We start from the raw sequence: 11981 nt of genomic DNA on the forward strand, positions 1-11981 counted from the left end.
AAAACAAAAGCCATTTTGCATGTTTCTCTTATGTTAGATATGCTCATGGCAGCTGGGGAATCTTAACATCCCAGCAATTTAACACTTACTTTGGCATGCTTATTTTGGGATAAATTGAAATAGTAGCATTCTGAATATCAGCCACCCACTTGGAAGAAAGAGACACATACAAAAGTATCAGAAAGCTACTTTATAACTAACTCTAACTTCCTATGATTCTATGATTCCACTACCCAAGGGGCGAGTCCAGAGAACCCCCTTTCTAAATGTGCCTGTGAGTGGTCACTGCAACTGCTTCTAGACTTTTTTCCCAACACTAGCCTACTGGTTAAGTGGAAATTGGCAAATGCCAGTTACAGCCAATTAAATCTTACTTGAACCAATTAAATCAACAAACTTGTTGTGAGTTCTTTTATTATTAACATATGTAATATATTTTTTCTAAAGGGGAACTAGAGGACACCATTTTAGAAATGAATGTAAAGACAGGATCCTTTGGAGAGAATGCTACAAGCTTATTGGCCGGTATGACTGAAAGGATAGAGATGAGTTGAATAATGGAAACTAATGCAAAAGGCTTGACCTATCATGGACTCACTGGAACATTAGTAAATTATCAACTCATTTTTCTAGGATTCCATTCATAAAATGGTGATGGAGTTCCTTCTTGGACTACTTGGAGGACAGATATTATAGAGACTGCAAAATGTTTTGGTTTATACTAGGAAGATTATTACAATAGTCCTTGTTCAGATGGTGCTACTGAACTGAACTAATATTTTAGTTTCCGCAGTATTTGAAACAGTGTTGTATAAGCAGTACTGGATTTATGCACAAATTAAGTAAATTACAATTTAGGGCTTCAAGTTCTAAAGACCCTCTGAATACAACAGGCACACAGAGAAGTAATGCTATGAGTTCTCATCAACTTTAAATAGTTTAGATAGAGGTGGAACATGTGGCCCTCCAGATTTTCTGGACTACAATTTTCATAAGCTTTCTCCATTGCCTATGTTGACAAGGTTAATTGGGCCTGCAGTCCAATATATGGGCAGTGATAGTTGCCTGCCTCTGTCATAGGACACTAGCATACTTTACTTCTGTTTACAAGAGTGAGATAAATAGTTGCATGATTCTGAATGAAGTCTCTCACAGTACCATGACTGAGGATTTTTTTTAATTGTTGTGGCTAATTGTGAACTATATACTCCCTTCCCTAAACTGTCCTCCTTCAGCTTGTTCGGAATTTGAGCAAATCACCCTTATTAGTCATGGGTACTTACCTGTACCAGGGCTCTCTTGATGACTCTGCCAATATCCTCTCTCCACTCAGGGATGTCAGGATTGTGATAATCCAAATTTGGAGAAAATGATAATAACTGAGACTGGAAATATTCTGCAAATAGAGAGGGTCCACCATCAAAATTCATTTTAAACTATGCAGCCCATTTGAGCTGGGGTGGCTGAAGTGCATCAGTTTCTCAGTTTCTATGACACACAAGACAGTTCTATATGAAACTTCAGAAAGATAGAAGAGAAGCAAAAATTCTCAGAAATGCAAAATTCCTGATATCTCAGGTATATCAGATACATTTTTCATTCTGCTGATTCCCAGGAGGAGCCCTCCTAGTCATTACTGCCCACAAAACAATTGGTTTTAAACACTGATTTTTGAGATGCTGAAAATATTATTTGGGGTGGTTGGGAACTCTAATATAACAGCTTTAAAATGTTGTGTTTCATGCAACGGTCTAATGAAAATGTATCTAATACATATAACCAAAATCCACTTTTAACTTGCCCGTGGTGTAAATTCTTATATATAGCTTGATAGTGGAGAAGTGGACATAAGTCTTGTCAGGAAATGACATTGGTGTGGCCACTAGGGGGAGCTGTTGTGCAGATAATTTACAGTTCCAGTGGCAGCTAATGTGTCAGCATTCAAAAAGGGCATCATCGGAATGTTGATGCAACTATCAACTGTCAGTTCTCAACTGTCACTGAGAGACAGCATGAGACAGTTGGTGCCTATGAGTGACTGTGTCTGTTACTGAGAGGCAGTGAGATGGTTGTGTGTTAATGTGACTGCCTCAGAGGTTGTGTTATTGTTTGTTGGTGTAAATAGTGTGTATTAGAGACGGATGTCCAATACACTGTGTATATCTATGTTGTAAATACTGCAAAGGAAGATTAAAGCCCTCGTTTAGAGTGAAGACTTGTAAGAGTCATTATTAGTTGAAGACATCTTCACAGATTCTTTCTTCTTGGCATCCTGTCAACGTGGTTGAACTCTGCAGGTGGTCATGGTGGACACTGCGCGTCATTTCCATAGGTCCCAATAAAGGTTATGGGCGCAGCACACAGACCACAACAAGTCTAGTAAAATAATAAGTGAGACTTGAGCCAATTCTTTTCAGGAGTAAAGAAAGATCCATAATACTTGGTCATACTATAGTCAGCCAATTCCAAAACCCATAGAAACAGTGACCAAGATTCTACATTGAGGTCAATGTAGTTCTATTAGTGAATTGCAAAAATGCATAGCAAGGCAGCAACAAGAGACCTCCAATGTGCAATGGGTGCTGCTACACCTTGGAGCATGATGTGCATTGCTCAGTCCTGTAGGTAGTATTGTACAAAGGGCACCATTATGTGATAATGTCACAGCATCCTCTTAGTGAATATGGACATTGTAAAACTGCTCAATTCTCTCAGCACCATATATAAGACCACTTACATAGATGTAAGTCTCTAACAGATACTAGTCAAAAATATTATTTATTAATACATTTATTTTATATCTTAGCCCACCTTTCTCCCAGGACAGGTCCCAAAGAAAGTTGCAACACAAATGAAAATATCAATTATAGCACTACAAAACAATTTCAAAACACAATTGAATAAATGATTACATTAAAACCAAGCACTGAATAAGTATGGTTCAAAAGCATTTTGAAGTGCAGTAGTAGTGTGGTTTCAGAGCTGAATTATGACTCTGCAGATCAGGGTTTGATTCCCTCATTGGCCACAGAAAGCCACTGGGTGACCTTAGGTCAGTCACATCCTCTTGGACCCAGAAAACTCCATTATAGGCTCATCATTTTAGGATTGTCATAAGTCAGAAATTATTTGAAGCCACACAGCAACAACAGAAGCATTTAGAATGGTATGGAAAATGTAGAGAAAAAGTACAGAACTTTCCATTAAAAATGTTCTGCAGGAGCCAGTTATTAGCCAAAAGCCAATCCAAATAAAAGTTTCTTTGCCAGACAATGGAAGGAGAGTAGAGAGGAAGTCAGTCCAACTTTCCATCAGAAAGAGTTCTACAAATGGGACCAGCCACTAAAAAGGCCTTATCTTGTATATTCACCAAGCATATCTGGTGGTAGGACCAAAAGAAAGCCTTCCTTTGCTTCATGGGAAAAATCAGTCTTTCAGACAGCCTGTACTCAAGCTACATACGGCTTTTAAAGTCATAATGACACTTTATCAAAGACAACAGTTGATTTTATACTGAACTGTAAGGGAAGTAACCCCATAGGCCTTTGCTTAGAATTCAGTGTTGCAGACCCTTAGGTAAGTAGGTTCATGGCTGCAGCCTATATCTTAGGTGAAGTCTGAGATGAGCCCAATTGAAAAAGGCAAGGAAGAAAGCAAGCAGTATAATATATTGTATCAGACAAGCAAGGGGACAGAAGACTAGATTGCTTTATATAAAGTAATTTTTATCCCATCCTAAAGCATTTTCTGTAAGAAACTAAAATAAAGGAAGACAGAAAGGGAAAGCTCAAGCAGGAATCAAGCCAGATGAGCACATAAATCTTCTTTCTTGGTGTTAGTAGCTTGCTTGGCAGTCTGACGTTAGACCCTTCTGAATTCAGCAGTAGTGTCCAGCAATCAAACCTTGCCAACAAGGAAATGGGAACCAGTGTTCCAAAAGTGGTTTGTTTTCTGTTGTTCTTGGCATGCTTTACACTCCACTGAGCAAATCCTCACTGTAAGTAAACTGTTTCCCAAAAGCAGGAATTATGTTTGTTAGTCCCAAGTGCAGTCATGAGTACTTAATGCATAACAAATCAGATACCAATTGTGCTAATGACAAGTGAATCAGGGTATTGCAATTCATGAGGCACTAAGTAATTATTTCCTAATTAAAGGACTGCGGGAGAGCAAGGTTAATTTTAATGCCAGACAAGTTTATAAATGCAGAGAGATGGACTAGTTCTCTAACCCAGGAAATTTTTATTAAACTAGACTTCTCCATCTTTGCCTGAAAAGATGGAGAAAAAACACTTTCTGATTATATGATAAAAACTGATGAATGCTGTCTGCCTTTAGACTAGATTTCCAGTCATTTTTGACATCTTATTGCTGGAAGATCTGATTACGCTTCTTATATTCTTCTGCACATTGACAATGTCCAACTTTATGGAGTGGTTTGGCAGAACAAAAAAATAACAGTGAAGCTTAAAATTATGCACTTCGAGTTAAAAGCATGATGCCCAGTACATGTATATTAAGACATAAAGACAATTTTATGAAACTGCATCCCAATAAACAAGACCCAAAAGGGATTTGAGAAAGAGAAATGTCTTATTCTTATTGCCCTTCAGCAAGGACAGCAATTTTGCATATGCAATGCAGAAAACAGAATGTGATTTTTAGAAAGGTCCACAATCCAAGAGAAAGAAATTAGGCAAGAGACCTGCAGCAATTAGATAGTTTTGTGTATAATCTCAGCTAGGGCCAGCCTTGTCATGCAGCCAAAAGAATCAACTGAAGGAAGCAACTAAGCAGGGGGGTATCTATGGGAGGAGAGCAAAATGAGACATTGCAGAGAGTTATTGTGGATTGTGACAGTAGGCAGATTAGAACTTTGACACTAGCCAATGGAAGTGAAGCCAGAAAATGGTGGGGGCTACTCCCAGGAGTGAGTATATAAGACAGAGGAGTGGGTTTGAAAGAGATTGATGTTTATTGTACCTTGAGGGGTGAAGAACTGTTGAGGCTAGGTTAGGCTGCTGTGAGGGCAGTTTGAAAGGGTTTTAGGTACTCAAGAAAGGGATGAAGAGTATCCTTAATTAAATTGTTGTCGTGCCCCGCAGGAGACATTTGGTGACTTGTGGAATCACAGGTAACCAGAAAGTTTATAAGATACAAAGTTCAATAAAGGTTCTGTGAGAACTTAGTCTGTAGGGAAACATATATAAAGCTATAAAGAATTACAAAAACAAGCTAAAGAATCTGTAAACATGTGTAACTACTAAAGTATTTATACACCATATGAATTGTGAACACCATCCACTAAAGAGATACTGTATTTAGCCTAACTTGTAAATAAAATTCTTACTTTGTTTTAACAAGCAGCTGTCTGAAGTGATTTCAGAAACACATTAAAAATGCTACCATCGAGAAAAGTCTTTTAGGTTTGGAACACATTAGACAGTGGATATGTGGCTGTCAAAGAATAGTTGATGCCAAGCTGGGGGGAAATTTGAAACCTAAAAGGCAGGCATCTAAAGAGAGTTATAGTGCAGTTATAGCGCACTTAAGGAGTTCCTGCTTCGAGTCTCACAGTGAAGAACTGATGGGATAGTAGCCATCACCTTCACAGTGAAACACTGAAAATTATTCATATCTAGAAGTCTTACATTGGCTGTGTCCACATTCCTTTGGTAACTTCATTTGTCCCTTTTCTTTGAATACCTAAACTATATTTCTAAGTGTTCAACTCAATTTTTAAGATACTGCAGTGCTAGAAATTTGGAGACTGAGGGAAAATTTCATTGGAGGGGCAGAATTCTAATGGGTAGGCAATGACCTCCTTCCCTCCACCACTGTAACTGTGACTTAGATAGCACCAGAGGATGTGGAGTAGATGTGGTGTGATAATTCAAGACCCAAAGAGCATTATGCTGTCCACCAGATACTTAGGCCCATTACAGACGGGCCATATAGTACGTGCAGAGCGCGTACTAGGGTTAGGAAGGGGCGGTGCTTCCGCACTCCCATAATCCTAGTGCACGCTCTGCGCACACAAAATGGCAGCAGCCGTTCCACTCAGCCTGCCGCCATGATGACGTCACGACCGCGCCACCTCTATACGGGGCGGCATGGATGTGATGTCATCGCTCTGCACCAGGGCACTTAGTGCACCCTTTGCACGGAGCAGGAAGGAGCTCCATTTTGGAGCTCCTTCCTGGTTTGCACCGCTGGGTGCAGCCTCCACATGGCTGCGCCCAGCGGCGCAAAGGAGAAAGGGGCCAAGCAGCCCCTTTCTCCTCCTCCGCGCTGCTGTGGGGTGTCCTTGGGGCTTGAAGCCCCAAGGACACCCCTTTCCAGGCTGTGGGGAAGCAGCCTTTTGCCGCTTCCCCGCAGCCCGGAAAGCGGCGGATCGGGGCCTCAGCGGTTGCCGGTCTAGCCGCTGAGGCCCCGATACACCGGGGAAAGGGGCGGGTGCAGACCGCCCCAAACAGGCGGTCTGTAACCCGCCTTAATATCATGACCTATATGGATTGCCCAAGCTCTTTGTTTTGGCAACTTTTTGCCTGCACAACTCTCTATTTGATACCAGATTTATTTCTACATCATACAAGTCTCAAATTATACATTCAAACATCTTTACCCAAGCCAAGTGAATAGCCACTGGGAAGTGGAATACCATTTATTCAGGTCCAAAACTCGGATTGTGTGTCAGACAAACAAACATACCTGATATCACACCAGGAATAGCCCAACTTTATGTAAATATGTGGAATTGTGGGTTTTGGTCCAAACTAACCCCAAGTGAATGATTTGGTCAAAAAATTCTAGATTATCCACAGCAGCAAATAGTAGAAATGGAAGATTAACAGTGCTGCTGCTGATGACAAGCACAACAGAACACAGGGGTCCTATAGCATTACTGACCAACTTGAAATAATAAAATGTTTACATAAACTACTGATTGATGGCTTCTTATTCTGTGGGATCGACATGCCATTCTGTGGGATGGGCCATATCCTCAACTATAAATTGAAATCACTTATAAGTCAAGGGCAGGATTGAGGGTCAAAATTATGGATTTTGATGTGACCTACAGATAAGGATAAAATTTAGGGGCATACAACAAATGATGTAAAGGATGAAGCAGAGGAAAATTATGACAAATAACTTTTAAAATTTTGGCAAGCATAACTGTTTGTGCTCACCCTAAAGAATGGAGGGATGAGGAGAAAACTATGGTAAATGGTAGCTGTGTGATATGTGGGGGAGGGAATCAGGTAAAGGCAAAGAAAAGAAAATGACCACTATGTTAGCTGTGATATAGCCTTCATCTTTCATGTGATAACTTTGCCTGATTATAACCCAGAAAAGCTGACAAACATACAGAAATGTCTCATTCAAATCCATCAGAGCCTGATTTCTCTTTGCCCTCCTTTGAACCATAATTAATATGTTTCACCAGTTATTCACAATTTAAAGGACTGGGAATATGATATCTGAATATAGTCAATGTTACTAAAAATTGTGATTGCTAAATGTACACACAGAAATATTATAGGGTCTCTTGAATGAGCCCATGTTTGCTTACCATGCACAGCAATATCCTTGGTGTCCTGGATAAGAATATTGCCAGCTGAGACCTGTACTGTGACAGTGTTCATTCCTTCAATGGTGAAAGTATAAGAAATGCTGCTGTCCAAGGTGATGAATGGCTGCAAAAGTCACATGAAATCAGTGTCAAGTCATTACTCTGTTCAGTGTCAATTCATTAATACAATGGATCTCAAACTTTTTACCCCTGTGAGCCCCTTGCCATGTACATGCGAATGTTACACACACCCTTGATGTAGTATATAAATAAACATATTTTGTTTGTGTAGTGTGCATATTTTCATTTGCCTCACAGATAGCATCCTAGCAATACTGCCTCCCTCTCACACACTGGACTCTTATGCCACACACACCCTCTTCTTTAAAGCCTAGCTCTCATGGTCTCTGCCTCCTTTCATCATTTCCCTCCTCCACCCAAGAACCTGTCTCATAGTCAGCAAGGAGCATGCACCTGCTGCATCAAGCACAAAATGTACAGAGAAGCTGAGCTGGAAATGCATAAAAATGGGAGGCCAAATTGGTTATGCCTGAGATTAGAGGAAGGCATAACTGGAGGAAGGCACAGAGGTGGCTGTAGTCTTTTCAGCAGCCACATTTTCCTCCTTCCTTCTCTCCCAAACTGAGCTGGCTGGCCTCTGCATACCTTATGATCACTAAGGGGCATGTGTTTCTACTGTGCCAATGATGGAACCTTCAGAGAAGATGAGTGGGAAATGCATAAAAAAAGGAAAACTGTTTTTTTCCTGTGTCTTTGGTAGGAGGAACAGATATTGCTTTTGCAGGTACAAATCAATACTCACTATGCATACACTATGCCTGTCCTCCTTTTCCCATTTGCTGTACTTGCAAGCTGATTTTTTTTTTATTTTTTATTTTTTATTTTTTATTTTTTTTTTTGTGGCACACTTGAGCAACTATCATGCCTACTGTTTGAGAACCACTGCATTCACCACAATTTCAAGTTTTGGGAATATGAAACATTTGAAATATACACATGTGACTCATGCCAGTTTTGTCATGGGTGCATCAATTTTATTGGTGTATTTGCAGTTGAGAAATAGGTCTATGAAACCACTTTCTAGTAATCTTTAGAAGCTGTCCATGTTATCTTCAGTATCATATTTGTTTCATAAGTGGACATACAAATGGAGAATAAATAGTAAGCTTCATTTCAGAAGCAGAAGACATAATCAGCACATAAACAAATAGACTACTGCTCAGAAGAAGTTAGAAATCCTTCACATTGTTCTGTTTCCTCTTCCTCTAAGATAAAGCTGTTCATTTGCCCAAAGAGAACACGGAGCTTGCACTAGATAGAATAAAACATTGTCTACTTGCTCCAGAGGCTATGACACAGAGCAGTGGATTCAATCTACAGGAAAAGGGATTCTACCTAAACATTAGCAAGAACCTCCTAATGGTAAAAGCTGTTTGACAATGGAATATGCTTGACTGGTATATTCCTATCTTGCAGAGGGTTGGACTGGGTGGCCTTGTGAACTTTTTCAATTCTATGATTCTAAGCTAACAGTTATGGCAAAGGAATCTGGAGGATGATGAAATGGACATGAAACAGAGGCAGGAAGTGCTCTGACACACACCTAACATTGTATTACAAGTATTAAGATATATATCTAAAATGGTTTATGTAAACCAGAAAAGGCTAAAACACAACACAGCTCTCAGTGTTCCTCAGCAATGACTATTATAACTGGGGCTGCTTGGAGTTGCACTCCAACAAGATCTGAAAGGTCGCATGATTCCCACTTCTGACATAAAGTAAATGATGAAAATGTGAATGCAACATATACACAAAGATTGCCTCCCTCTGAGATGGAGAGAGTGCAACTTGTGGGAATGAAACCCTGGTCTCTCAGAGTCAAAGTTCAGCACTCAAACCACTATATCACACTGGCTGTCCTGACTTGATTGTTTTGATATCATTACATGCTTCTGGGGTTTTCTCATTCTATGTCACTTTATTCTTCTGAACCCTGATACTTTTTGTGAGGGAAGGATGAGGTGACAATTTCTTTTTAAATTCTACAAAACTTTGCAGATATAGCTAGTACTGGGGGCTATAGTACTCCTTTGAAGTCAATGGAGGCAACAGAGTCCAACATTGTTTTAAAAATTGCTCCCTTTTCTTGATGGATGTCCTTTAGATATGGCCAATTTCACTTCCATCACAGAGTTTTAACATTCAGGTAGTTCCTTTGATTTAATTCAAGCACTGAGGTCTGGAAACTAACTCTAAATTAAATCAAGGAGTTTAAGGTTCATTTGCTCAAAATCTATTAGACAGCCAGACACATTTATTAAACTGGACCTGTGTTAATCCAAGAAAATTGGCCTTTTGGTATATTGCTAAAGCAGTGGACCAGCACTTCAATACAATGGCTCTATCTAAAAAAAAAAAAAAAGAAATTAGAGCTCTATTTAGAATGTGTTTAAAATGGTGTTGTATACTGCAGTGGCACACTTCAAGAAGAAAAATGCAGTAACTGTGTGATTCTACAAAGAAACTAAAAAGGCATTGCTGCCTGCCCCATTTCTATCATGGAGTTTACTACATCAGGAGATGGCTGATTTGCCCAAATACAAATCAATTTTTACTGCACACTGTCTTTATTTAATCAGATCATATAACTAGTAGTGAAATGAGTATGAATGTAAATTTCATTCTTACACTTTATAAAAAAAAATCAGTTTTCTCATTGTCCAGAGAGATTATAAAGGTTCTCTCTCTCTCTCTCTCTCTCTCTCTCTTTTTTTTTTTTCAATATTGAACATTTTTGGTGAAAATTTCATGAAGGTTGGTTTTGTTTCTTTGTACCAAACACTGTGGAAAATACCTGGTGATTCAAAAAGAAAGCTGAAAATGTTGTTCTTACTGGCTTTTTCATTACTCTTTTTTTAGTCATCCTGTAAATTTTGCCCAAAACATGTTTTTTTGCACAACACATTGTGGTAAATGCAAAAATTTTGCACAAAATGATGGCTGAGATCCTACATCAAATATGTAGTTAGGAATATATAACCATGTATATTCTCCTGACCTGGCTCCTCAAACCTACCTTAACAACCAGCAATTGCCCTAAGCAATGGAAATCAGGTCTGGTGATCTGGAGGTCAAGGTGTCACAGGATAATATTTGCCTTTGACTGGCAATATGCAGCACAATGAGAAGCTGTGACAGTGGTTCTGCTTCTGATTGTTGCACTGGATATTTCTGGGAAGAGGGGACTAGAAACATTATCCTGATGCAACCTAATTGCCAGCAGAAGAGACTATGGGGGTGTTCCTACTGGCTTATATTCCGTGCTACATATCGAATCCAAGGCGCATCGTTCCTATTAGAAACCGAATTAACTCTAGAACAGTTCTAGAACAACCCGCAATCGTCCCCACTAGAAATAGAATCGTACAGCGGTTTATAAATTTGATTCGTGTTTTCGTCATTTAACGCGGGTTAAAAAAATAGAAGGGTCGAACCTACATTTTTCCCTTGAATTGGGATAGGAACCGGAGCATTTAAATAGGAACGACAGCCTTTGAAATCGGGTTAGCTGGATGGGAGGAGTGGAGTGCGATGGGGCTGGCCTTGGGGGAGTTGCCCTTTCTGTCCCCATCCGTCGTGGCTGTCACCATTTTTGCTTCCCTCACCCCTTTGTCTGCTGTGGTCTTTCAATAAGAGATAAGGATTTTTATTTTTTATTTTAATGGTTTACAGGCGCTTAATCTCTTCAGTGCTTTAAGCACCTGAAGTCCCGGCTGCTCAAGTGCCTGCATCTGCCAAAGGACTACAAGGCTTCCCCTGGTGGATTGCAACCTCCCCTCTGTGTGGGGAGAGCCCATTTCTAACGGAGGAGAGGCAGGAAGGGAAGCCTCCTCTCGAAGAGGCATTCCCTGTCCGCTTGGGCTCTGATCTCGCCCAGGCAGGGAAGGGAAGCCTCCTCGCGAGGAGGCATCTGATCTCACCCAGGCAGGGAAGGGCTCTGATCAATGGGAGGGGGAATAGAGCCTTTCTCCCTCTCTTTCTCAAACGGAATCTGCCTTCTCCTCCAACTCTGGAAAGAGAATCTTTGGGAAGAGTGCTCCCTCCCTGCTTTTCCAGCAGCCTCCTTCATTGATCTCTGGGCTCTCTGAAGGGATTCTCCCTGGCTGTCTTGGGAGACATGAAGAGGGGATGCTGTCCTGCAAAACCCATCCCCATAGTTTCTCTGGAAACAGCTTGGGCTTCCCAAATTTGCTTTACCAGAAGCCTCTCCCATTGATCTCTGGGCTCTCTGAAGGGATTCTCCCTGGCTGTCTTGGGAGACATGAAGAGGGGATGCTGTCCTGCAAAACCCATCCCCATAGTTTCTCTGGAAACAGCTTGGGCT

General features: G+C 40.4%; 1 protein-coding gene across 1 annotated transcript in view; it reads right to left on the minus strand.

Annotated features, from left to right (window-relative positions):
• The window catches only part of SORCS3 (sortilin related VPS10 domain containing receptor 3), a 652615-nt gene that overhangs the window by 41896 nt on the left and 598738 nt on the right, over positions 1–11981 (minus strand). The window contains exons 21-22 of the mRNA XM_042460847.1: positions 7574–7697; positions 1284–1396 (exon numbers count right to left, since the gene is read on the minus strand). Of these exons, the coding sequence (XP_042316781.1) occupies positions 1284–1396; positions 7574–7697 (237 nt within the window). The remainder of the gene's footprint in view (positions 1–1283; positions 1397–7573; positions 7698–11981) is intronic.

This window comes from Sceloporus undulatus, chromosome 3, assembly GCF_019175285.1.
Source record: "Sceloporus undulatus isolate JIND9_A2432 ecotype Alabama chromosome 3, SceUnd_v1.1, whole genome shotgun sequence".
Lineage (NCBI taxonomy): Eukaryota > Metazoa > Chordata > Lepidosauria > Squamata > Phrynosomatidae > Sceloporus > Sceloporus undulatus.